General features: G+C 44.4%; 1 protein-coding gene across 1 annotated transcript; it reads right to left on the bottom strand.

The window, feature by feature from the left end:
• Positions 1–2,532: 2,532 nt before the first annotated feature.
• On the bottom strand, positions 2,533–19,668 carry LOC101920845 (myosin heavy chain, skeletal muscle, adult-like). Its single transcript, XM_055797949.1, has 39 exons — positions 19,291–19,668; positions 17,539–17,779; positions 17,307–17,450; positions 17,057–17,213; positions 16,667–16,694; positions 16,451–16,568; positions 16,265–16,357; positions 15,821–15,884; positions 15,556–15,654; positions 15,354–15,457; positions 15,141–15,279; positions 13,796–13,914; positions 13,548–13,697; positions 12,667–12,837; positions 11,607–11,916; positions 11,436–11,515; positions 10,834–10,921; positions 10,622–10,739; positions 10,324–10,447; positions 10,102–10,238; positions 9,745–10,000; positions 8,543–8,785; positions 8,152–8,328; positions 7,923–8,068; positions 7,743–7,833; positions 7,265–7,654; positions 6,900–7,026; positions 6,681–6,799; positions 6,222–6,418; positions 5,739–5,922; positions 5,487–5,652; positions 5,189–5,313; positions 4,689–4,997; positions 4,385–4,588; positions 3,996–4,121; positions 3,730–3,900; positions 3,539–3,643; positions 3,304–3,399; positions 2,533–2,867 (listed from the first exon to the last, which is right to left on the bottom strand). The coding sequence occupies exons 2-39, from the start codon at positions 17,740–17,742 to the stop codon at positions 2,712–2,714; spliced, it is 5,835 nt and encodes a 1,944-aa protein (XP_055653924.1). The 5' UTR covers positions 17,743–17,779; positions 19,291–19,668; the 3' UTR covers positions 2,533–2,711.
• Positions 19,669–26,171: the final 6,503 nt, after the last annotated feature.

Here is a 26,171-nt window from a genome sequence, read left to right as displayed (position 1 = left end):
TCCTGCTTTTCTCTTGCTTTCTCTCTTTGACTTTCTGCCCTCTCATTTTCTGTTATTGGGGAGGAACACACTTTCTGTCAAGGCAAAGTTTTTGTGGCCTGAGTACATGGCCAGTAAGTACTTAGAGAACTGGAAAGCTGAATCTGGTGGTGTTGGCAAGAAGCCTCTTTAAGGAGCTTTTTTCTGCAGGTCAGAAATACTTTCTCCATTTAATGTACACTCTCTCTATATGAATGCCTCTTACAGAGCTGATGCTTTAGTGCTTAGAAGACGCACCCCGCTCTTTCATGCCCATGCTGTTTAAGGTCAGAGAACTCTGTAGTCCACATACAGCAGCAGCTCTAATGGAGCTCATCAGCTGCAACTATTTTAAACCTTCTCTTAGAGATGTTCCTTTATGCCTGTTATGGACCGATGTTTTCCCCAAGATCAGTTATCTGTGCATCAGCACTTACCAGGTCACAAGCAGTCTGACTCCAGAAATAGTGTGTCAGTGCAAAATGACTCCTGTCATCCAGCTAAGGCAGCAAACCACAAAGTGAGGAGAAATTAGTTTTCCTTACCCCTCCCCTTCATATTTATTCCACTCTGATTTGAAGAAGTCTCCAATTGTGCTTTCCAGGATAGCCGGTGACAAGGCCAGGTCAGCCCAGTGCAATGTGTGGGACTTCTCTCCATTTCCCATACATGCAGTTTGAAGTAGATAACTGGTCAAAGATGTCATTTAAGGAATCTGCAACATTACCTTTCATCAGCTGAGCATCTGGGAACAAATTCTCAAGCCACAATTTCTTAGAGGTGATAGGAGAGCCCCAACATATTCAAGTGCTTCAAGTGTATGATTCTTCCACAGTCAGGTCAGGATGTTTGTTTTGGATGGTTGTTGTAATATTGTCCAAAAGGAACAGGGATTTTAGGCATCAAAATACAGTTCCCAAAGTGGCAGTATTTGCTAGTCAGTCAGCGGGTTTGGAAAGGTACCCATGGAGTCAGAAATATTTCTCCGTGGTTCTGCTGAGCCACAGCTGCACTATGCTGACTTTGACATTAAGCTTTTGGGGTTGTGTGTTTGTTTGTTTAAAGAAATATGTGATTTTGTAGTAACAGAATCCTTTTGCTTCCTTTCAAGGTGTGGAAATCAATGTTTTGTCTGGAAAGAAAGAATCCCACCTATTTCTTGGAAGCGTACTGTAGGAAGGGAGAGAGGAGAGGGGTGTTTTTCCTTCTTTGGTGCCCAGATATCCCTGGCACAGATGCAGCTTTCACAGCTTCACACGTAAATATGCTGTCTCTCAAGAGCATCACTGACAGTGACACAGGAGTCCACGCAGGGTGTCAGCTTTTCCTTAAATATATTTAGCCGCTGCCTAGCAAACTACTTCCCTATTTAGTTATAACATGGGAGGATTCCTTGGGTGCAAATTCAGCATGCTTGGGAGGAGGACCTATTCCTGAATGCTGTTGCTGCAAAGACACTGACTGCTGTGGTCAGTGAAAAAAGCTCCCTTCCTGCTGTCTCCTGCCCACCTCCTCTCCAACTACTGCAGCTGCCTCCCACAGCAACTTCACAGCTCCTTGAAGTACTCCCTGGAAATGTAGCAGTGTAGAGCTAGTCGGGGACTTCAGAGACCCCCTAAGTGTCCCTGTAGTGAAAGAGAGCCTGACATCTGCTTGTAGAATCTGCCCTTAACAGCTAACGCGATGCACCAGGGTCCAGTGCTGCCAGAGTGGCTGTTCCATATTTTAAGCTGCGCTGCTGCTTCCTGTACAGGTAATTAGGCAGTTGCCTCTATTAAACACCTATTCCAGACAAATGAAGCACTAATGTGAGTGTCATTGTGATCTCCCGGTGGGTACAACGCTCTGCTTCAGGGTGGAGGTGTCAGTGCTATTGAGCCTTGCCCTCTGCTCAGACTGCACAGCCTCCTCGTGGCACTGACAAGGATGGTGAGGTTGGGAGCCGTTCTTTCTGCCTTGAAACTCTTCCTCATGGTCAGCTTTTCCTTGTTTGTATCCTGCCCACACATTGCATTCTGATTTTGCTTGCATTGCTACCCCAAGTGGGAAGAAAAAACAAGTCAGTGACTGTTGGCTACTTCTTTCCATCCAGTGTTTATACAAGAAAACCCATCCTTTGCTGCCAAAGGCAGCCAGGAAGCACTGGTTGGAAGTGTGGAGCTGCCACGTTTAGTGTTCCCCTGTATTCTCAGAGTGTCAGATGAGGAGATTTTTCATGATGTCATGTTCCCAGAGCTGATCTCATTGCTAGTTTTAGATAGTCAAAACCAGTTCCTTTTGACATGTATCCTTGTACAGCATTGGTGTATGAATTCTCTAACAGAAAACCTAACCTGAAATAACATTTCTGTTGCTGGGAAACACTGTAGTGTAGAGCAAAAAATCTTGTTTCCTCTGGTGGCTCTAATTGTAACAGTAGATGGAGTAGAACAGCTTCTGGATCTTGCTCCAGAAAATAAATTAATTTCTGGAATTTACTCCTGAAAATTCATTCTTTGAAAACAGTCAAAAATTAAGTAACTGCAGAACTGAGTTATAACAACCAAAAGCACTGCTTCTGCTGTGTATGCAGAGGAGTCTACTGTCTTTATTATCTAGACTTAAACATGCTTCGAAGATGAGTTACAGAAGAAAGTGACTGAGAGGTTCACATTTTGTGCAGTCCTCGGGTCACTTTGCTGCCTCATGAATCCTCACTCCTCCTCTGCTATCTTCTTACTGTGAAACTCGCGGCTCTTTGCTCGGAGCTTGTTGACCTGCGACTCTGCAATGTCAGCCCGCTCCTCGGCTTCCTCCAGCTCGTGCTGGATCTTGCGGAACTTGGAGAGGTTGACATTGGACAGTTCCTCCTGTGTGGGGAGAGGGAGTTGGTGGTGAGGAGCCCAGGGCAGGGGTTTCACTCCACCTGCACCTCTCGGCCTTGTGGGGCTGTGGCTGTTCCGCAAGGGAAGGCACAGAACTCCTATCTCCCACCTGCTACTGCTTACACATAAGTCTCACACCGACCTCCTCATCCTCCCTTACTCAGGACCCCACTGTGCCGAGATTCACCAGTACTATGTCACTCTTCAGGAGCTATTTCATCACTTGGTCTTGCCATATGTGTACTTATTCTCCCACACATTTCATGCTCATGTGTCAAGAGTGCTTATCTGGATTGACAAAGACTCTAAAAACCTTGATTATTTCTCAATGACATTTTCCTGATTTCTGGTATTCATCTCCTCAGTGCTTGTGTGATACTCACAGAAAGCAACACTTGCCTATCCTCCAAGCAATACTTACAGCCTCCTCAGCTTGTCTCTTGTAGGATTTCACTTTCATCTGCAGCTTGTCCACCAGATCCTGCAGCCTAAGAATATTCTTCCGGTCCTCCTCAGACTGGAGTGGTTGGAAAGCAGGAAAGAGCATGAATCAGTTTTCCCACCATGTGAGTTAACAATTCCCCTTGACAACCAAGTGCAAAAAATTTTGCTTCCTGGGAGAGGGTGTATGAGGCCAAGGAGGCCTCCTGCCTTACCTGGTAGGTCAGCTCCTTCACCCTCCTCTCGTACTTGCGCATGCCCTTCACGGCTTCAGCGCTGCGCTTCTGCTCAGCATCAACCTCCCCTTCCAGCTCCCGCACCTGCAACGAGAAGCCCATCTTTGGAGCTTCCCTGCTGGCTGCTAACGTGGCGTGCTCACTCATGCACAAAGAAAAGCCCCACGCACTCTGGCCTCCAGCTTCTGGATTTGCTTCTTGCCTCCCTTCAGAGCCAGCTGCTCGGCCTCATCCAGACGGTGCTGCAGGTCCTTCACCGTCTGGTCCAGGTTCTTCTTCATCCTCTCCAGGTGGGCGCTGGTGTCCTGCTCCTTCTTCAGCTCTTCTGCCATCATGGCTGCCTGATGAGAGCAAAGGGTCAAAGCCATTGTGGGGCTGGAGACCATCTGAGGGAAAATACACCCACCATCGGCACTGAAGGGAGCCCCCAACTCACATCTGTGATGGCCTTCTTGGCCTTCTCTTCAGCATTGCGGGCTTCCTGGATCGTATCCTCCATTTCACTCTGGATTTGGGCAATGTCTGTCTCCAGCTTCTTCTTGGTGTTGATCAAGCTGGTGTTCTGTGCAACAGGAAAGACGGGATTTGTACTGTCAGACCTAATGCCTCAACACCAAGAGCTAAAAGTGTGAGTATTGTTTCTTGATTGTCTTTAACACAAAAGTCCTCTTTAGGGCCATAGCTGCAAACCAGACATGGGTGGCTGTCTGGAGCAGCCCTATGACGGCGTGGCTCTCAATGTGTTTACACAGCAAACACTCACAAGATGTGTAACAATCACATTCTGTGTTGTGGATGGGACTAAATTCCAGAGCAGTGCCTGACCTGGGTATGGAGGAGCTGCACTCGTTCGGTGGCATCCAGAAGCTCCTGCTCAGCCACCTTCCTTGACCGCTCCGTCTGCTCCAGGGCTGCCCGCAGCTCCTCAATTTCAGCCTGCAGCAGGTTTGCTCGGCGCTCCACCATGGCCACCTGCTCCTTCAGGTCCTCCTGCGTCCTCAGAGCATCGTCCAAGTGTATCTGGGTATCCTGTAAAAGGGACAAGAGAAATGGCAAGGTGGCAGCGTGCGCTTGTGCACCAGAATTGTCAGGGACGTCATTTCTCTCCCTGTAGCTTTGCTGAACAGACCTTGAGCACAGCCTGCGTGTTTCTCAGGTTCTTTTGTGCCTCTGCAGCCACGCGGTTGGCATGGCTCAGCTGGATCTCCATTTCATTCAGGTCTCCCTCCATCTTCTTCTTCAGCCGCAGGGCCTCATTCCTGCTCCTGATCTCAGCGTCCAGGGTGCTCTGCATGGACTCCACAATCCTGAGGTGGTTCCTCTTCATCTGGTCAATCTCCTCATCTTTCTCGGCTATCTTCCTGTCAATCTCAGACTTCACCTGGTTGAGCTCAAGCTGGAGGCGCAGGATCTTCCCCTCTTCATGTTCTAGGGAAGCCTGGACAAGTGGACACAAATATTGGTAATGTAGATAAGGCCACTGCTCATTTCTATGTAATTGTAGAATATTGCAGGAAGTCTCAGCTGTTTACACTCCCCAGCCAAAACAGAGGGGAACAAGCATTTTTCAGCCACATTTCCCCATTGCTCATTTCTTTAGTGCAGACCCCAGGGATTATGGGCGTGTACCTCAGCTTCCTCCAGAGCAGCCTGGATTTCAGATTTCTCCTGCTCAATCTGCTTCTTGACTTTCTCCAGCTCATGAATGGCCTTGCCTCCCTCTGCAATCTGCTCTGTGAGGTCAGCGATCTCCTCTGCAAGGAAGTGTGAAAAGTGGCATGGTCAGGCACAGAGCTGAATGGGAACAGGCCCTGGGACACCAAGGTGACAAACATCATCTTATCAGTTCAGGCCCAAACCAGTTTAGTGTGACAAATAGAGAAACTTGTTAGAAAGCCCAGCCAGGAGCAGAGGGCCAGGGACTTACGCTGCAAGTTCTTGTTCTCACGCTTCAGCGTTTCCAGGTGGTCCAGGGACTCCTCGTAGGCATTCTTCATCTTAAAGAGCTCCGTGCTGAGGGAGCGAGCCTCCTTCTGGGAGGCCTCCAGCTCAGCCTGCGTTTCCTCATACTTCTGCTTCCATTCTGCCAGGATCTGAAGGGAAACGGCACGTGAGCGTGGATGTGGCAATCGGGAGGGGACGCTCTGCCCAGGAACCCCAGGGCTGGAGCCCACAAGACCTTGTCAAAGTTCTTCTGCTTCTTATCCAGAGCTGCGCAGGCAGCATTTGATCGCTCCACGTCAATCATCAGGTCCTCCACTTCATTCTGCAGCCTCTGCTTTGTCTTCTCCAGGGAGGCACATTTGGCATTCACAGCTTCAACGTGTTCCTCTGCTTCCTGCAGGCGCTGTGCCAGCTTCTTCCTGGGAAATGTAAGCACAACTCACAGTTAGCAGACAGGAACCAGTGTGCTTTTCACAAAAGAGTGCTTAATTGTTTTGTAGACTGCAGTCACAGAGGGTGATGGCTTCATTTGTGATGTTTTTAGCTTTTTCCTTACCAAACCATTAAACCTTCTATAGGATAAATTTTCCCACCTTTTGTTACCCTCCCCTAAAGCCAAGCCATGACTTGTTCCTCAGAATATCCCGTGTGTTCTCTTTCAATGTCCCCTTGGAAATCTCAGTACCCTTTTGCTTCTTTGCACACTGTTACTACATACTTGGCCTCCTCCAGCTCCTCCGTGCGCTGAATAGCGTCCGTCTCGTATTTGGTTCTCCACTGGGCCACTTCGCTGTTGGCCTTGGACAGGGCGCGCTGCAGCTCCCCCTTGGCTTCCTGCTCCTCCTCGTATTGCTCCCGCAGCAGGTCACAGTCGTGGCGAGCAGACTGCAAGGCGTGGGCCAGCGCGTTCTTGGCCTTGTTAGAGAGCAGGATTGGTACAATGAATGGAAATATCCTGGGAAATCTAATGAAGTTAAGACTGCAAACGTGACTGCTGTGAGGGTATAGGTGTTTGCAAAAAAGGACAGACATAAGTCTAGAGGATGAAATCCACTGTTTGTACTTTCTACACAAATAAATATCTCCCATTATGTCTTGTCCTATGCAGACCCTGTGTCCACTAGGCAGTGTCGAGTTAAGAGTGTTTTCAGTGGCCAGATGTAGGAAAAGTTCTCACCTTTATCTCTTCCTCTAGGTGTCTCTTGAGTTCCTCAATCTGTTGGGTGAAAGCTTGCTTGCCTCTTGACAGCTGAGAAATCAGAGCATCTTTCTCCTCCACCTGGCGTGAATATTCACCTAAGAATGCACACAGGAAATATTTTCATTGTAATTTGTGACCCAAACAAACTGGTTTAGAATGTCCTCTCATTCAGCAGCACAGAGGAAGCTCTCTCACCTGACTCCGTCTGTAGACGGGCTCTTTGAGCACTGAGGTCATTGATCATGCGCTGATGCTCTTCTTCCTTTGTCTTAATCTCACTTAGTTGGTCTTCCAGAGTGCGGCACATTTTCTCCAGGTTTGCCTATGGAGATCAGAGATCATGAAAGATTAGTATCTGGATGCTTTCGTAGTCTGAACAACATGATTATCACCAGAAAAATGTGAACAGTTGTGCAAGCGATATACTGTGCATTGGCATAAGAAGGTGAGAAATACAGTTCCATGTGAAGACAGAGTTATACTGTAACATGGCCATATTTTAAAGAGACATATTAAAACATCATGTATTTTCAAGTTGTTTTCATTATATTTTTGTGTACCTTGGCTTTGGAGACAGACTCCATGTTACTGGCCAAGTCGTCAATCTCCATCTTGAGCTCACTCTTCTCCTTCTCCAGCTTCTGCTTCACTCGCTGCAGGTTGTCGATCTGCTCCCCAAGCTCAGCGGTGCTGTCCGCGTGCTTCTTGCGCAGGGCCGCAGCCGTGGCTTCATGCTGCAGCGTGGCCTCCTCCAGGTCGCGACGCATCTTCTGAAATTCTGCCTCACGCTTCTTGTTCATCTCAATCTGAGCGGCGGTAGCCCCTCCGGCTTCTTCCAGGCGCTCGCTGATCTCCTCTAGCTCCCTCGACAGGTCAGCCCGATGCTTCTCGGCTTTTGCCCGAGAGGTTCGCTCTGCCTCAATTTCCTCCTCCAGCTCCTCAATACGAGCCTGGGGAACATTAGGCACCCTTCGCACCCATGCCCTCCTCCTTCCCGACCTGAGACTGGCTGAGAGAGGGGAAGGGCCAGACACTTGCCTGCAGCTCCTTGATCTTCTTCTGTAACTGCATGCCCAGGAGCTGCTCATCCTCAATTTTGCTCTGGATCTGGCTGATTTCAAAGTCTTTCCTTTGGGCAAAGCAAACTGTGTTAGCGTCTGAGCAAAACACCCCCAAGCGCACCAGCCTCATGCTCAGGTGCCCCACAGCCACGCTTACTTCTTCAGTTTCTCATCCAGCTGCTGCTTGTCGTTCTCCAAATCCATGATGCTGTCATGGGCCAGCTTCAGGTCTCCTTCGAGTTTCCTCTTAGCTCTCTCAAGGTCCATGCGCAGTTTCTTCTCTTGCTCCAGGGACCCTTCCAGCTGAATAGAAGATAACCATCAGTGCTCTACCAGCCAGTTCTATAATCTATACCCGCCCTGTTCTTCTGGACAACTGCGCTTACATCGTCCACTTGCTGCTCCAGCTTGGTCTTAGCTTTGGTCAGCGTATTGACTTTGTCCTCCTCTGCCTGCAGGTCATCCAGTGTCTGCTGATGGGCCTCTTGGAGGGCTTTCTTCTCTTTAGTCAGCTTGGCAATGGTCTCGTCCAGGGCCGCCATCTCCTCTGTGAGGTTTTTCACCTACAAACATGAAGTAAGTGTCAAAACTGCTTAGAAAACATGTTCACTGGTGCAGTGATGTTTTCACTTTGCAGTGTTTTGCCAGGTGTTTCGTTTATCCTTTCAATGCTCACACAAGGCCCAGATCAAAATTCTCCAAAGACAGAATGTCTTACGGTAGCAAGCTTGTACTCTGAGAGTCTTGTTCCATTTCCATGAAGCCCCATGTGTGTACCTTGTTTTCGGTGGCATGCTTTTCCTTCTCGACCTTGGCCAGTGTTAACTCCAGGTCATCAATATCTTTCTTGAGCTCAGAACATTCATCCTCCAGTTTCCTCTTCTTGGCTGTCAGCTCAGCATTGATTTCCTCCTCATCCTCAGCCCTTTCAGTCACCTCCTTTACTTTGGCTTCCAGCTGGATCTTGGTTTTGATGAGCTGGTCACACCTTTCCTCAGCATCAGCCAAAGCATCAGCTTCCTGGTGGAAAAATACGGGAATAGGTACTTAATGTTGAAGGAACAGATGTGCATCAGTAAGACTTTTGGGATTACTTTTTGTGAAAAGGTTACTGTTCAGTTGCAGTATGAATTATAAATTTAGAACAAGTCTTTAAATCAGTTTCTTTTTTCCTGACTTTTTCATCAATATATACAGTGTGTACCTCCACTACATTTCACCTGGCTTATTTCAGGTATGTCAGAGGGTTACTTGCATTTTATCGATGTTTTCCTTTTTGCCTTTAGAAAGTGACTGTATATAATGTACCGTATTCAAATTTATGTGGAACTACTGAGAAACAGAAATAATTTCACCATTGAGAAAATATGTGATACTCCCATTAGTAGATTTATACCTAGCTAATACAGTCAGTGGACTCTAGAACAAGATTCATCTTTCCCTGAAATGGACACTTCAACCTAAGGGTATTTCCTAAAGGTTGCCTAAGTTTCTGAGAGGCCACATGTTACTAGAGACAAACATACAAGGCTGGCGTTAGTGTCGTGGGATGTAATGGTCATCTGTATCTTCTGGGAGCAGGGCTCAGGTGAGATACACCATGAGAAATGGCACGAGGCTCCTCATTTTGACAACTGCATTAAGGCAGAGTTGTTGGTCAACGGAATCATTGTCCCTGCTCCACTAAATACATGACACTGTCTGTAATGAAGCTTTATGTCATGAACTCATGTGGAGACATGTCCCTGCAGGCCTTAAGACTAAAAAATCTTTCTTTAGCTTAAACCCTACTTCTTAATATTGAGATTGAGTGGGGAAAGTATGTGGCCTGAATTTTACCTTTAGTTACATGGTGTTCAACTTAAAATTATTTTTAAGGCAGTTCAGTGTGTAATTTGAGAGTTCTGTAGTATGCAAGAAGAGTTAGATCTTATTTAATCATTTCCCTCACGTGAAAAAAAAGTAAAGAAGTTACTCACAGCCTGCACTTGGAGCTGCAGATCGTTTTTTTCCTGCATCAGTTTCACCATTTTCTCCTCCAGCTCCTTCCTCTTTGCCTCAGACTTTGCAAGCTCTTCCTTGGTTTTCTCAAACTCTTCCTTCATGTTGGCCATCTCCTTCTCAGACTCTGCACTCTTCAGCAAGGGCTTGATCTTGAAGAACAGCTTCATCCAGGGCCAGTGCTTCACGTTCATGAATGCACGAACGTTGTACTGGATGCAGAAGATGGACTCCCTGAAGCACAATTAAAGCGCACATTGAATATCTTCAGTATGATGAGTGCCAACAGTTTCCCCCAAGTTCAGGGGCTTTAAGTGAAGCTGGGGAATGTCTACCTCCTCTCCACCATTCTCTGGTACTCCACTCTCATCAGGAAGCCCCTGCACCTGGCCTGTGTGCGGGTGATGAGCTGTGCCAGCTTCTCATCCCTCATCTCCTCCAGGAGTCCCAGCAGCCCAGCTTTGAAGAAGACCTTGAGAAAGGGAATGTTGCAGCCCATCACTGTCAGGCAGAGCAAAGCACAGACATGCTGTGAGTGAGTCAAGGAGGGCTTGTACCTTGGTGTGGCCAAATTTGTACTGGGTGTGATCCACATCGATTGACCCAAGCAGCTTCTCAGAGGCCTTCTTGCTGTCAATGAACTGTCCCTCTGGGATAGCGCTGGCATTAAGCACCTTGTATCTGTGGAAGGAGAAAGGGAAAGACAAGGCTGTTTTTCCCCAAGCAACACACACCAGCTACTGGGCCCCACCAGCTCACAGGTAGCTATTTTTGACAACAGAGTCCAGCCTGCATGAACCTACATGAATGAACCAACGTTGAGTTTAATGGTGCTGAGAGGTGCAGTGCTCTTACCTCTGCTTGAAGTCAGCGTAAAGGACTCTGCTGGGGAAACCTTTCCTACAAATTCTGATGCCTTCCAGCACGCCGTTGCATCGCAGCTGGTGAAGTACCAGTTCATGCTCCATGGCACCTAGAAATTCCGAGCACAAATGAATGCCAGAGTCTCCATTGCAGAGGGGAAGGGATGTATCAGAGGGAGTTCTCCTTCTGCTTGAGCGTCTTACCAGGTGTTTTTGTTTCATTTGGGATGATGCAACGGACAAAATGGGGGTGAGTGCTCCGTAGATTCGTCATCAGCTTGTTCAAGTTCTCCTGTGGGATTATGTATAGGGCCTTATACTAAAGAAATTACTTGTGTATACTCTGAATATAGATGCCAAGGAACTAGTGTAATGAATCTTAGAAGGAAGAAGCTTTCAAATTCAAAATTTTGCTTTAATCAAACTTGCAATGTACTTAAGTATATTGTTCAATATAGTTAAATACTTTAGTCTGGAGAAAATAATATCATACTGTATAAATATTTTAACACAAGCTCTTATATGAATAATATTTCTGTATACATACTGGATTCTTAAAAATATGTTTCACAAAGAGTGTAAGTGAACTTTCAAAAGAAATTCAGGTTGCTGTTGAGGAGTTAGTGAAACAAATCCCCAAAATGAACAGAGAATTAACAAGAAAAATTAGTGAATAACCTCTACCCATTTTATACTTGCTATAGTTTCATCATAAAAATTAGGTCATGAGAAGAATGGGAGTTTAGGTAGGTCAGATGTTAAACTACGTTCATGTCACTTTACAGATAATGAAATTCATACTTTACCCGGAAAAGAGCTGAGACTGTCTGGAAAGAAGAACCCTTCTTCTTGCCACCCTTCTTTCCACCACCACCACCACCAGCCTCTAAAAACAAAAAGATTATTTTAATATTATATTTTATGTTGCATCTTTACATATCATAAATGTTGGAAAAAAAAGACGTTAGAAAACTAGCCTGCATCTGCTCCGCCATAAGAGGCAAAGAGTAAGGCCAGTGTCTTCACAGAGGATTTCTGGTACAACCCAATGACAGTTTCATTCAGGGGGTCCTTGTTCTTCTCCAGCCAGCCGGAGATGTTATAGTCCACCGTGCCAGCATAGTGCACCAGGGAGAAGTGGGCCTCAGCCTTGCCTTTGGCAGGCTTGGGCTTCTGGAAGTTGCTGGACTTGCCCAGGTGCTGGTCGTAGAGCTTGTTCTTGAAAGAGGTGTCAGTTGCCTTGGGGAACATGCACTCCTCTTCCAGGATGGAGAAGATGCCCATGGGCTGGAAGATAGTACAATAAAAAAGAGAATGCCTGCAGAATAATATAAGCATGACTTTGTCTTAAAGGGATTATAGTACATGACAGGAAGCTGAGAAAGAAATAAATACCCTTGCCATGAAGAAAATTTCTTTCTAAAAAGTTAGCTTAAAAGATTCACCTGCTTCGCTCACACTTTGACACAGTGATTCAGGAATGTTTTCTGTTCTAAAAACTATGTTAAAAAGTCACGAGGAGAAAGATCATATTTAAAAATGTTTCACAAATGTGTTCATTGTATATATACTTCAGGTTCTGTACTTTTAATCAACTCCCTAAATTATACAAAAAAACCAAGAAATCTTCAATTTCTTGCACTCAGAGTTCAGGCACTGACTGTATTGCCTTGTACTTACATTTTTTCTTAGATGCTACATAGTAAAGTATTGTCCAGATAACTATTTGTACTCTACTTTGGGATCTGCTCTGTGGTTTGTTTTGTTTTTTTTTTTTAATGTCCTTTAATCAAGCAAGCAGAGATATCTTCCACACAGAGAAGGTATGTGAGGAATGATTTCCATAGTTATATGTGGACTTTTAATATCTCTAATGCATAATAAGCAATAATACAGATTAAGAGATATTCCAACAACTGAAACTGAATCCATGAAGTTAACCATGGTAGAGACCTTTGTTTTGAATAGCATTTAGCCATTTTCAATTTAAAATAATTAGTTCCTGAAAATACATGACATTTTGAATTAAAATTTTACCTTCTCAATGAGCTCAATGCAGGCAGCCAGGTCCATCCCAAAGTCAATGAATGTCCACTCAATTCCTTCCTTCTTGTACTCCTCCTGCTCCAGCACGAACATGTGGTGGTTGAAGAACTGTTGCAGTTTCTCATTGGTGAAGTTGATGCACAGCTGCTCCAGGCTGTTGAACTTCCCAGTGGGAAAAGAAACCAAGCCATTGTCAATATGCACAGTCCTTACCTTCTCAACCCTTTGTAAGTCTTCCCAGTTAAAACACAACTGCATTATCAGTTGTTATCCCACACCACAGCACGACCTATATGCAATTCCCCAGAGAAATACCTACATAATGAAAGTGAATTTTTTTTTCTAGAGCAGATATCGTTAGTGAATGTCCTAAAACTCATAAAGTACTTGGCATTTTTTTTATTCAGCCACAAAAGAGAGGTACCCTGGTCTCCAATTTTTAAATATCTGATTAAACACCTACCTTTTCATTCCTTGGTCCTTCAAAAAACATACACAACTTTAACCTGTTATATATTTGTTGCTGGGTCTCCAAATCCTAGTTCTGCTCTGGAAGCCTTTATACAAAGTAACCACAATTATGTTGGGGTTTTTTTAATCATTAACATTAGGCTCATGCTGTTAAAATATTGCAATATATAAAATTTTATTTGCTAATTTTACATAAGAAAACAAAACTATGTTCTTGTACTGATGAAGCTTCTAAGGATTTTGGTCCAAAAAAAAAAAGGAAGTTTTTTTTTTTTTTCCCCAGAAAACTGCAAATGTTAAATTAAAGTCTCATGTAAAACCTTCAGAAGAATATTACTTGGAAGTCCTCTGATATAGAAGTCTCCACCTGCAATAGAAGTCCTCAGACCTGCAAATCTTACATCAAAGATCTCAAAGCCAGCGATGTCCAGGACACCAATGAAGTACTGTCTGGGTTGTTTGGTATCCAGCTGTTGGTTGATACGAACAACCATCCACAAGAACATCTTCTCATAGACCGCCTTTGCCAGAGCACCCACTGAATTGTTCACCTAAAGCAAGGAGAAAGGTTTGGAGGTTACTATACTCAGCAAGAGGAGAATCAATGGGAACCATCAAAGCATGTTCCAGGCTACCACATTTGTCCTACCTGCTGCACGGTTTGACCCTTGGTCACATACTCATTCCCAACTTTGACTCGGGGGTAGCAGAGGGCCTTGAGGAGGTCAGCTGAGTTCAGACCCATCAGGTAGGCAGCCTTATCAGCCACTGAGTAGAAGGATAAGGAGATAGAAAAATGAAGACTAACAAGGCATGTAGCATTCTGAGTTGTGAACCCTTTCCAAAGCAACTGCAATATTGATTGTCCTTGTGACCAAATTCTGCTTGCTGGATCTCAGAGGAAGCATGACAGTCATTAAAATAAAAAAATCATCTTTGTTTTGAAAGCTTTTCAGAGCAGTACACCTTATTGGTATATATTGATATATCATAAATATATTGCATATATTAAAAATCTTCATAGAAGCATCTAGAAACAATGTATTAATAATTCATCCTGAAAGCTGAAGTTCATCACTTCAGTCCAGAGCTAATTGCTATGTATAAGCCAGGCAACTAAAAACTGAAGTGTTAGCAGGTTGGCTGCCTCAGTGTAATCCAAAACATGCACTTAGGTAGTTGGGCCACCTGTACTTGGCAGTAGCTGTATAAACACAGACTCGCAGAATTCCCTAAAGGGGAATGCATTCCAGAATCAGAGGCAACAATTAAGAAGTGCCCGTTTCTGGAGACTTACTGTCATAGCAGAAAAGAAAACATATTCCTTCACTCAGGATCAAAACCTAAAAATTCAGCCCTGAAGGTGACCATCTGAGAGCATTCTTTGAAGTAGACAAGGCTTAGTCATTTCAAACCATGTATGCAGTGTATAACGTTTAAGTGATTAAGTAATCAACTGAGATGTAGAAATCTAAGTCAGTTCTTTCCTATGTAGTGTGTCTACGCTTCACTTGGACTGATGTTTAGGTAATAGTAGTATGTAGTGATGGTTATGGGTTTGAATCTCCAAAGGAGAAGAAAGAAATTGAAGGAAAGTTCCCTCACCTGAGCAAAATTCCTAAATAACGTCATTTATGAAGGAAAAATTCTAATACTGAATTTAATGGTTCCATTTTCTTTAGAAAAGCAACTAGAAATGTATTTTCTGAAAAACCTTTCTCAGTGGGTTTTTAATACAAGCACACTGAGCAGGCTGTGCTATCTAGAACTGTGATACTCTAGGAGAGAATTATGGACACATATGCAATTTATACTTCAAATAAAGATTAGGTAGTAATTAAAAAAAGGGTATATTTTGGATGGCAGTTTCATACCTATATACTAGCTCACCTGAACACTTTTTTACACATTTCCACTGTTTTCTTTCTCCATCTTCCAAATACTGATTATTGCTATTCTATTTCTAACAGATCAACCACAGACTTTGCTAATACCTTCTGTGCCATCGGGCTCTGCCTGCTCCTCTCGTTGTTTCTGCTTGAACTTCAGGTTCCCATAGTGCATGACAGCCCCTGTCAGCTTGTAGATGGCTGTCTTCTCATCAGCAGTGAAGCCCAGGATGTCAATGGCACTCTGCAACAGGAAAAATAAAATAAAAGCTCTGTCTGGGAGAGATGCCAATAGGTATGTTTTTAATCATTACTTACATCTGTAGCCATCAGCTCCTCCTGGTCATTAATGCTGGGAACAGTGATCTCGCCTTGGCTTACGAAGTGATAATCATATGGGTTGGTGGTGATGAGAAGCATGTCTGAAAGCAGGAAGAGGAGGACAAGCAAACTTCGTGAAACAAGTAATAATTGGAGCTGATGTTTAGCAGCCTTCCTGTAAGTTCATCATTCTTCCTACCTATCAGCTCTGGCTTCTTGTTGGACATGATCTGATAGAATATGTGGTAGCTTCTTTCTGCTTTGAGCTGGAAAGTGACTCTGGACTTCTCCAACAGATCTGGAGGGAAATTTTATTTAGAAAAAAAGAAGACATGTCAAAAAAGAATATAGGGAGAAAATGGGAAGAAAAATGGGGAAGGCAGGATAGACGGTTGTGTGAAAAGGTAGTGTATGAATAGATGGGTGAACGGGTAGATTGTGAACAGTTCAGGGAAGTGTCTTACATGTTTCAATATCAGCAGAAGCTAGTTTTCCTGTAGCACCAAAGTGGATTCTGATGAACTTGCCCTTTAAAGGAATAAAAGTGTGTTAAGATCTATGTCATTAAAACATACCTGACTGTAAGAGTTTTGCTATTTACTCCACTGGACAGAAGATTTCTGCTCAGACATTCTCTTAAGAATCAGCTCTATTTCTATACTTGACATAAAGTTGTCTTTTACAGTTTTGAACATGAATATAATCAAAAGTGAGACAGCTGTACGTCTTATGTATGATCAATATACAAATGGGAAGGAATGGGTGGATTTCATTAGTCATGATAAGAAAGTCATCATAAGAAAATTTGGTTTTAGTCCTGAAAAAGGTATGGCTGAAAACCAGTAAACAGTTACTGCCATACACTCCTATTTATTATTTTTCAGGAATAATTTGGTTATGCAACTTACAAAGCGTGAGGAGTTGTCGTTCCTCACGGTCTTGGCGTTTCCAAAGGCCTCCAGCAGTGGGTTGGCGCTGATGATTTGATCCTCAAGCGTTCCCTGCAGGATGAGAATTATTGCTGCTTATCCTTTCCAAAAATCACGTCGGGAACAGAGGAAAGCATTGATTCCAGCCAGCACCTGTTACTTTACCTGCATTTTGCCTGCCTGCTGCTGCTCTTCCTTCTTCTTATCCCCGCTCGCTGCAATTGTTGCAAAGTACTGGATGACACGCTTCGTGTTCACAGTCTTCCCGGCACCGGATTCTCCGCTGTCAACCCAAAGAGAGACGCAGAGAGCGTGTGGTCAGGCAGGAGGTCCCCTGGCACCGGGCAGCCCCACAGGGACCCGAGCAGGGGGTGTACGTACGTGATCAGGATCGACTGGTTCTCGCGATCTGTGAAAGGGACAAAGTGGAGAACAGTGCTTAAAACTCAATGAACAATACTGAGCTGAATGAAACGCAGTCAGGTAAGTTTAATGTTCTCAACTCTATGCTGTCAGCTTAACTTAAAACACCAACCAACCAGCCACCAACCAACCAGCCAAAAAACCCTCTAGAACCCCTCAGTGAGTGCAAGGGTGTCTGTAATTCAAAATAGTAGAAACAATGGGGTGAAGATAGTAAAAGAGTCACTTTTGGCATGTATGCATGAGAACCATGAAAGCTTTGAAAAAGTCTCATTTTATTACTGGGACAGAGCATGCCTTCAGAGAACTTCATGGTACAATCCCTCTGGGATAGATGTTGCCACTCACCAGTCAGCATGAACTGATAGGCGTTGTCCGAGATGGAGAAGATGTGTGGAGGGGCCTCCTGGCGCTTCTTGCCTCGGTAGGCCAACACCACCTCCGGGTTGTACACCGGCAGCCACTTGTAGGGGTTGACAGTGACGCAGAAGAGCCCCGAGTAGGTCTGCGAGGAAGGGAGACAGCACGTTGGCTCCCACTTGGCCTGGCAGAGCAGTTCCTCCCGGCTGCCCAAAGGCAGGCTGCTGCTGGTACTTACGTAGATCATCCAGGCTGCGTAACGCTCTTTGAGGTTGTACAGCACAGCGGGCTCGTGGAGGTGGGTCATCATGGCCATGTCCTCGATCTTGTCGTACTTGGGAGGGTTCATGGAGAAGATTTGATCTTCCTTCACGGTCAGGGTCTGTCAGAGGAAAGAAAGGTCCCTGCATGCCAGCTAAGAGCCCAGAGCAGGAATCAAATGCTGTTTGTAAATCTTACGGTTTACTCACTTCTCCACCTTCAGTCTTGACAGTGACTTTCCCTGTTTCTTTGCTCTGGATTGTCCCTTTCACAAAGGATTCCTTTGCATGTACCACAAAGACGGATGTCTTGGCATCGAAAGGCTTGTTCTGGGCTGCAATTCTCTCCTTTTCCGATTTTCGGAGGTAAGGAGCTGCCTCCCCAAAGATGGCCATCTCGGAGTCTGATGACATGGCTGCACTTTATGGAGGGTCTCGTCAGCAGAGATCGCTGTGGAAGAGCAGATATGTTGCCCAAATATTTCAAAAAGTAAGCATTTCTTAGTAGAAGAAAAAATGAGAAATGAATGATACTACACTAATACTATTCATAGGGGATTTTGGAAGTAATTGTATATTTTTGCATAGGTATGATTCAACATATATGGAAACTTTGAAAATTATATTTTGTGAAATTTTTTTGTGTTAGGGTCCACTGTATTGCATTCACATTTGAAATAATCCTTAGTATCTTATTAGTCAAGCATTTAGGCACTGTTTTGCAGAGTTAAGTACCTCAAAATTAATTTCAGCTTTTTAGGCACTCTAATTATTCCCAAGTGATACTAATTCAGAAAGATTAGAAGGCTCATACACTGGTGTCTTGAGTGGCATAGAGCATCTTGATGGCTCAGTTTCAGTCTCTAAAACATTTTTTTAAATTTTATTAATGATGCAAATATTTGCTAATTTTAGTGAGTTCTTTAATACAGGCATAAATAGTTACAGTGCCTGACAAAAGAAGAGTAATGCTGTTCCAAGGCATACTGACATAGCTCCATTTCTGTTATTTTCTTTTGTTTTTTTTTTTTCTTCTTAAATTAATATAATTTTAAAGGAAAAAAAGGTTACATGCAAAGGTTCAAAGCTCAACTCAGGAATTTAAAAAAACAAGGATTTTTAAAGCCAGTATTAATTTATCTGAAAAATTACTTTTCCAGCTTTTTTTCCTCCAGAAAATAACAATGGGCAGCTTAGACAAAAGACAAACATTTATGTATTTCTATCCTGTATAGAGATAGGTACCTAATATTTACACCACCTTTAATATTCTGTTATATTTGTACTAAAATGAGGGAGTAACATGATAATTCTTTATTTGTCCCTGAAGGAACAGGTGGTGGCTTACTGAGAAGGAGAGCTGCAGCTTCCTTTTTTTTTTTTTTTTTTAATTAGGGAACAGGCAGAGTAGTAAGGGGAACAAATGGCAGCGTTTTACAGAGATGACAAGCAGAGTTTGTTTGCTCGTAATTGTTCTTTCTGCTCTTTAGTGACTCACAGCAAATTTTGGACAAAATAACACATCCATTCACGTGCTCTGAGACAAAATATTGAATTTTGCACTTTTTCCTACTGTGCTCATATTGGTCTAGTTCTACTGCTGTGACAGCAGAGGTGGGAAGCCAGCACGCCTCGCTCCCTCTGAGGTCCGTTACGCAGAAGTGAAGAATGTCCCCGTGGGGAATTTCTGGTCTGCCGTCAGTGGTCAGAGACCTCAAACACAGCCACTTAAAGATTGGACCAGATGGTCTTTTGATGTCCCTTCCAACCTGGTCTGTTCTGTATTTCTAAGATTCACCTGAAAGCCTTACCAGCCTTGGGCACCCCCCACCACCTACTGTAATCAGTTACACTGGGTCTGAAAATACAGGGTGAAACAGTAATCATTCACTCAGCCATCTAGAAACCCCACCCAAAAGGATCTTTCTCTTTCCTCTAAGAATTAATAAATCAGGTTCTTACCTCTCGTGACACCAGCTGGGGTCTTGCAGGCTGGCAGCTGGTCGGTACTGTGAAACAGAAATGGCAGCTCCCTACTTGCTGCTGCACAGAAATCCAGAGTGAAAAGGTGCAGGTGCCTTGAAAGCAGATTTAAACCCTAAGCTGAGAAACGGACTCCCCTCCTGGAAATGAGCATCGGAGGCAGCAGGAATGCTGCGGCACATAAGGGCACCATCCCCTTCTTGCAAGCCTGCCGACCCCATACACTTACCTTGAAGCTTTCCGTGGAGACAGGGCAGACTTGTCACAGGGACATTTTATACGATCTAGTCTGCAGATGCTACAGATGCCTACTCTTTCTTCGGTCAAAAAATTTTTGGCAAAGCATTGTCTGGCAAACTGAACTAAGGGCATAATTGTCATTTGACATGACTAGATATAATTAGAAAATTTTGCTGTCTTACTGACTATATGAATGCATCTCCTATAAATAATTTGACAAGGGTGTTAAGGAGGGAATCTGGACTAGTCAAGGCACTTAGAGAACTTGGATGCAGGACTTATGGATTCTATTGCTGGCTTTCCCACCGACTCACTGTATGACCCAGGGTGGATTGCTTGGTATGTGTGTGCTGCAGCTATCCCAGCTGTACAATGGGAATGACAACATTTATCTTCCCCATATGATGGTATGAAGCTTATAAGAAATGCCAAAGAGCAATACATTAAGCAGGCCACTAAGTGGGAAATAAGTATTACTAAAAGCATTTGGAGGTTGTGTTGGTAAAATTCTGAAAATAGAGGAGTAATCTGAGTCCTTCAGTGTGATAGTGCCGGTGCCTGAGAGTCATAGACATGGCAAGACGACCATCCAAGAGACAAAGATTGGGTCATGGCAATAGGAGGCTGTGGTCTAGCTGCACTGCTGGGTTGGAGTCTCAGAGAGAGATATGAGGTCACTTCTGATGTATAAAAGGCATAAATACACTCATGGACATATGCCCAGCCTTACACTTGAAATTTCAAAAAAGGGCGAGATTCTTCAAGAAGAGTTGTTTAATCCTGTGCATGAATTCATGCTAAGGGAGATATCGTAAGGTATGCTGTGATTTCTGCTATGTAGGTCAGTGCAGCTGAACAACAGATGCTCCTTTCTTTTCTTGATGTCATAATTCATTAGCAAGTATCCATACTGGCAATTCAGGAAAGGACCTCAGTTCTTTCTTTTGCCTTTTTTTCCAGGTCTGACCTGTCAATCTGTACCATAAATAAAACAAATTGCTGAGGTAAAGATTTGGGCCTGTGGAAATCTATGCCATCTGAATGTTCATACCACTTGTCACAAGAAGTGCTTACAGGTAGTTACATAGGCTACATAACAATCAAGGCGTCTTCGATTCCTACAGAAATTTCTGCTCTTGCGGCATTCCAGAGCTCTCCCACCATCCCAGAGCTCAGCTCACACATCCAGAAGATGACCTAGTTGAAGAGACTTGCATTCCTCAGTTTACCTATCAATATGCAGCACTTCTTTCCAATTCCTCCAACATAAACCACAGTCTCAGCCAAAGCCGGTCTCCCATGTGCATGCTCCCACTGTCAAATTCACCAACTGGGAAAAAAACAAAGGTGCCTTCAGCCTTTCCTACCCACAACTCCCAGAAAGTAGTGTGTTGCACATTTACACCTTCATACAGTTCCTGCAACAACAGTTATCAACAGGTTGCTGCCTGTATCAGAGCACTAGAGGTGGTAGACAGTCCTGATACTCTGAGAAAGGGGGATTTGCTGGTAGTCCTGGACGGTGACTCATCTGGTTTTAGGGAAAGGGCACTGTTACTTGAGCTGTGTTAAATGCTGTCAGATTGAAACACGCTCTTCTGGTCGTTTACATTTGGTTATTGAAAGAGGACAGGGACACAGGACCAAGGTCAGAAAAACGAGGCATGGGATACAAAGTAATATCCAACATCAGACAGTACGCTGTGCATAAAGACCTTGCTCCAAGAAGGGGTCTGACATTGCAGCACCCAGATTTTGAGTGGCTGGGCCCCAGCCTGGAACCCAAACCCAAACCTGAGGCACTGGGGTGCTATGTGGTGTCCAGCAGCCCAGTGAGTTATTGCTCCTGGCCAAGGAGGGGACAGGAGGACCTTGGCAGATCAGAGCATGGGGTTAAGAAGACCATGGGAGGAGCAGGAGTGACTGAGACTTCTCCCAGGGTGTAAGAGCTGAGGGTTTTCTCCCATCAGACTGGGGAGGGAACTCTGGTCTCCCACTCCCAGGGAAGCTGTAACATCAAACTGTAAAGGCAGCATCCTCTGGCAGCAACAGGTGGAGTACCAAGTAGAATGACCGAATGGTCTCCATTGGAAAAGACCTTCAAAGACCATCTAGTCCAACACCCCTGCTGTGGACAAGGACATCTTTCATTAGATTACATTGCTCAAAGCCCTATCCAACCTGACCTTGAACACTTCCAATGGTGGGGCATCTGTGACTTCTCTGGGAAACCTGTTCCAGTGTCTCACCACCCTCGTCATAAAATACTTCTTAGAATCATAGAATCATTTAGGTTGGAAAAGACCTTTAAGATCAAGTCCAACCATTAACAAGTCCACCACTAAACCCTGTCCCTAATCACTAGATCTACATGAGTTTTAAACACCTCCAGGGTTGGTGATTCCACCACCTCCCTGGGAAGCCTGTTCCAATGTGTGACCACCTTTTCAGTGAAGACATTTTTCCTACTATACAATCCAAACCTCCCCTTGTGCAGCTTGAGTCCATTTCATCTTGTCCTGTTGCTTGTTATCTGGGAGCACAGTGACCCCTGCCTGCTACAGCCCCTGTCAGGCAGCTGTAGGGAGCAGTCAGGTCCCCCCTGAGTCTCCTCCTCTCCAGGATGAACACCCCCAGTTCCCTCAGCTGTTCCTCATCAGACTAGTGCTCTAGACCTTTCACTAGCTTCATTGCCCTCCCTACAGGAGAGTGATCACTGCCCTGGTCCTGCTGGCCATGCTGTCTCAGACACAAGCCAGGATGCTGTTGGCCACCTTGGCCACCTGGGCTCACTGGGGGCTCATGCCCAGCCGGCCGTCAGCCAGCCCCCCCAGGCCCTTTCCCTCCGGGCAGCTTCCCAGCCCCCTGCCCCAGCCTGCAGCGCTGCTGGGGCTGCTGTGACCCACGGGCAGGACCCGGCACAGATCCAGAGCCGTGTTGAACCACCTACAATTGGCTTTGGCCCACCAGTCCAGGCTGCCCAGATCCCTCTGTAGAGCCTTCCTACCTTCAAGAGACAAACACTCATGCCCAGCTTGAAGTTATCTGCAAACTTACTGAGGGTGCACTCAATCCCCTCATCCAGATCATCAATAAAGTTATTAAACAGAACTGGCCCAAATACTTTCAACAGAAGTACAAGTGAGCCCTATTCTTCCTTCTAGTTATTTGAAATCTACCCTCCTTCAGTTTAAAACCCTCACTTCTTGTCCTGTCACTACAGGTTTTTTTCCTGTTTACAGATGCTTTTCTCCATCTTTCTTATAAGGCCCCTTTAAGGGGTACCAAAAAGCTGCAAGGGGGTCCACTCTAACTTTTCTCCAGGCTGAACAATCCTGAATCTCTCAGACTTTCTTCATAAGAGGGGTGTTTCAGCTCTCAGATAATTTTTGTGGCCCTCCTCTGGACCTGCTCTAACAGGTCCATGTCTGTCTTGTGCTGGAGACCCCTCAGCTGGAAACAGTACTGCAGGTGGGGTCTCACAAGAGTAGACCAGAGGGGGAGTCTCACCTCTCTTGACCTGATGGCCATGCTTCTTTTGATGCAGCTCAGGATCCAATTGGCTTTCTGGGCTGCAAGTGTACATTGCTGGTTCATGTCTGTTTTTTCATCCACCAATATCCCCAAGTTCTTCTCTGAGTAGCTGCTGTTGCTTTTCTGTGGGGTCCTGCTCTCAGTGGTACGTAGCAAGCCTGTCTTCTGCAGTGTTGCCAGGCTGGGACAAAGTGCCCTCAGGATGTGCCTGGATCTCCAGAGGCTATATGGAGAGTCTAGCTGAGTGTGACTTTGGGGACTGAAAATCTTTAACTTCCCAGTGGCCAATGACAAAGCCAGCCTTCTCAGTAGAGCTCTTCTGGGGTTTTGCTGTTGTGTTGTCTCAGATGTGGACCCAGCTGCATCACAGGCAGGAGTGACGCACACGGCCAGGCAGCTCTGGGTGTGCAGTCAGCTGAGGGAAGGTCTGGTTTGAAAGGGAAGTGGACAGTGAGTAGAAGTGTCTTCAAGTGTTGACAGTTGCTAGCAGCGCTTTTAGCAAGTTTCGATGTAGCATCAGGTCTTTTCACTAGAGTTTAGAAACCAGGAGCCTTCCACGGAATTAGTCCCAGCCCCAGGGTAGCTTCTTAATGTGTGAGCTAGGCTGCGAGAAAGAATTCCTTACTCACTTCCTAATATCCTCTCAGTAGTGAGATGACATTTCCTCTAGCTGCAAATCATTACAATTTTTTTAGTTAAAATTCAGGTGGGTTTGGTCAGTGTTCCCAGGAGAATATAACTGTACTCTGTGTGCTATTCCGCAGTTATATAGCAGAAAATAACCGTACCTACTTTTATGACAGTATTGCATTAAAGGTTCATGAAAGATATGCCAAATTCCCCATTTTACTTAAGGAAAAATTCAGTGTTGTGTAAATCTCTTTTCTGTGTAGTATATTATGAATATCAGGGATGATAAATGAAATAATATTCATAAAAATTCTGAAAAAGTGAAAACACTCTATCCTTAAGCTTTGTATGCCACAGTCCTACAGTATCTATACGTAAGTATATATGGATATTCAGGTCTTAACTCTTACATTGCTTTACAAGTTTTCTGTACGTGAACAACATGCTGTTTGCCAATGTATTTCACAGTCCTAAATTCAGGTGACATCCTGTGTTGTTACAAGTAGAGTTACAGTGTTTTGTCTTTTCAAATACTCTGAATACTCTGGATTTGGTTTTTTTTTTTCAGTCTTCATCTTCGCTTAAAAGTCTGCTTTACAGAACTATCTTTTTATGGAATTGTATTGTCATACTCAAGCAATGGGCAGTTTCCCCCACTGTGGCTGTCTTATATTGTCCAAAGACAATGCAAAAAATTCAAAGTACAAAAGGATGAAAAACTTTTGGTTAGCTTATGGAGCCTCACACAGTTTCTACACACTGAAATTGATTTGGAGGATGTAATAGCAATTTAAACTTGATCATGTGTATGTGCCCTCAAGCACAATGTCAAATTCAGTTGATTTTCTATCTGCAGAGAGAATATAAATGTCTGTGCTCTGCCAGGAGAGTTGAGGAAAATGCCTATGAACTGGGCTCATCCAAAATAAGAAAGCTTCTCATAAAAGAAACTGTCCCACGGTCTTTTCCAGAAGCCACATGGTCTAGTGCAGCACTGACCTATCCTCGCAGTATGACCTTGAAAGCCTTTTGGGGCTCTTTTCAGGTTACAGCAACAGCTGAGAAAAGAAGTAGCTGATTCCCACTGCTGCCAGGACCGAATGGAAACTCAGCAGGGTATGGCTGGAGATGTTAATTCCTTCTTATGTCCTCTCTCTGATACTCATGTGCCCCGCTCTTTGCCCCCATTCCCAGGGTGACATATAACTGAACCATTTTCCTTATCCCTCTCAAGTCTCCTTCTGTGTACAAGCACAGTTTCTGAGGGAAATAATACCACGTTAAATGGGCGCAGCTGAAATTTGTAGTGCAGCAGTCTTTGCTTCACAAGATCCAGGATCCAAGGTAATGGAGACGGCCACAGGAGGATACATTAATAAAACTGAAGCTCTCTGGTACATTTATTCTTACCCTAACTCTGGTCCTACTGAAGAGCAGCTAATTTTTGTTCACTTAAATAGATACAGCTGGGGCAGTACTATGTGTATTGAAGAATATGGGGTTACATTTGAGGCAGTTCTATCTGTCCTATAATTGAAAGAGAAAATTCAGGGCAATTAGAAGTATCTTAATGATGTTCTGGTACCAGCACCCTCTGTCCACCTGAGCAGCAAGAAAAGCCATAGTTCCCAAAGATGAGGGAAAGTGCACTACCACCTCAGTGGCCATTGCTGTTAAACATGCTGCTGCAATGCATCCAGTGTCTTGGCAGGAATGGGAAGCTCTCTTTCTTCCAAAAGCAGGTGGTAATTTAGAGGCAGATTAGCTAAGAGCTCGAGAGAAAATCAGCGTTATGTCTTGGAGGAAACTTTCAACTATTTGACGAACTCAAGGACCGATTAAACTCTGACTTCCTACAAGCTACAAGTGTTTCCTTATGTAATAAGATTTAAATAATCATGGTTTCAATGTCAGAACAAAGAAGGAGCATAACTACATAGCTGGAATGTAAAGCTAAATTAGCTGGTGCAGATTTATCTCATTCAACTTTGTGTGGTTGACACAGATGCCAAAGTCAGAAGCTCAGCCATCATCAGTTCCCTGTATGCTCCAACAAACCAAGATGACTGAAAAGGCATGGGCAGGCAGCGTATCTATCCATTCACTTTGAGCATGTTAGAGGAAAATCTCATTGTTGCATTTTTGAGTACCCTATAATTACGTCCCAAGCTACTGGAAAAACGTTCAATATAAAAAGACATTTGAATGTGTTATTGTTTAGGAGAACCTTCATTTGTCTTTGCAAATCCAGTCGCCTTGGTCTCACAGATCACAGGTGACAGCCCCATCTCAGTGACACATCACAGTTCATTTCCTGTTCTAGAGAAATCCACTTGCTGACATTACATTTGACACATTGAGAATAGAAAAAGAAACATGTTAGAATTTCTATTTTTTAATTTTCCAGTTGTCTTCTACCTTCACCTGAATAAGAATATATCAAAAGGAATAATTAT

This window comes from Falco peregrinus, chromosome 2 (genome assembly GCF_023634155.1).
Source record: "Falco peregrinus isolate bFalPer1 chromosome 2, bFalPer1.pri, whole genome shotgun sequence".
In the NCBI taxonomy this organism is placed as follows: Eukaryota; Metazoa; Chordata; class Aves; order Falconiformes; family Falconidae; genus Falco; species Falco peregrinus.
This window is presented reverse-complemented; position numbering and strand designations above follow the sequence as displayed.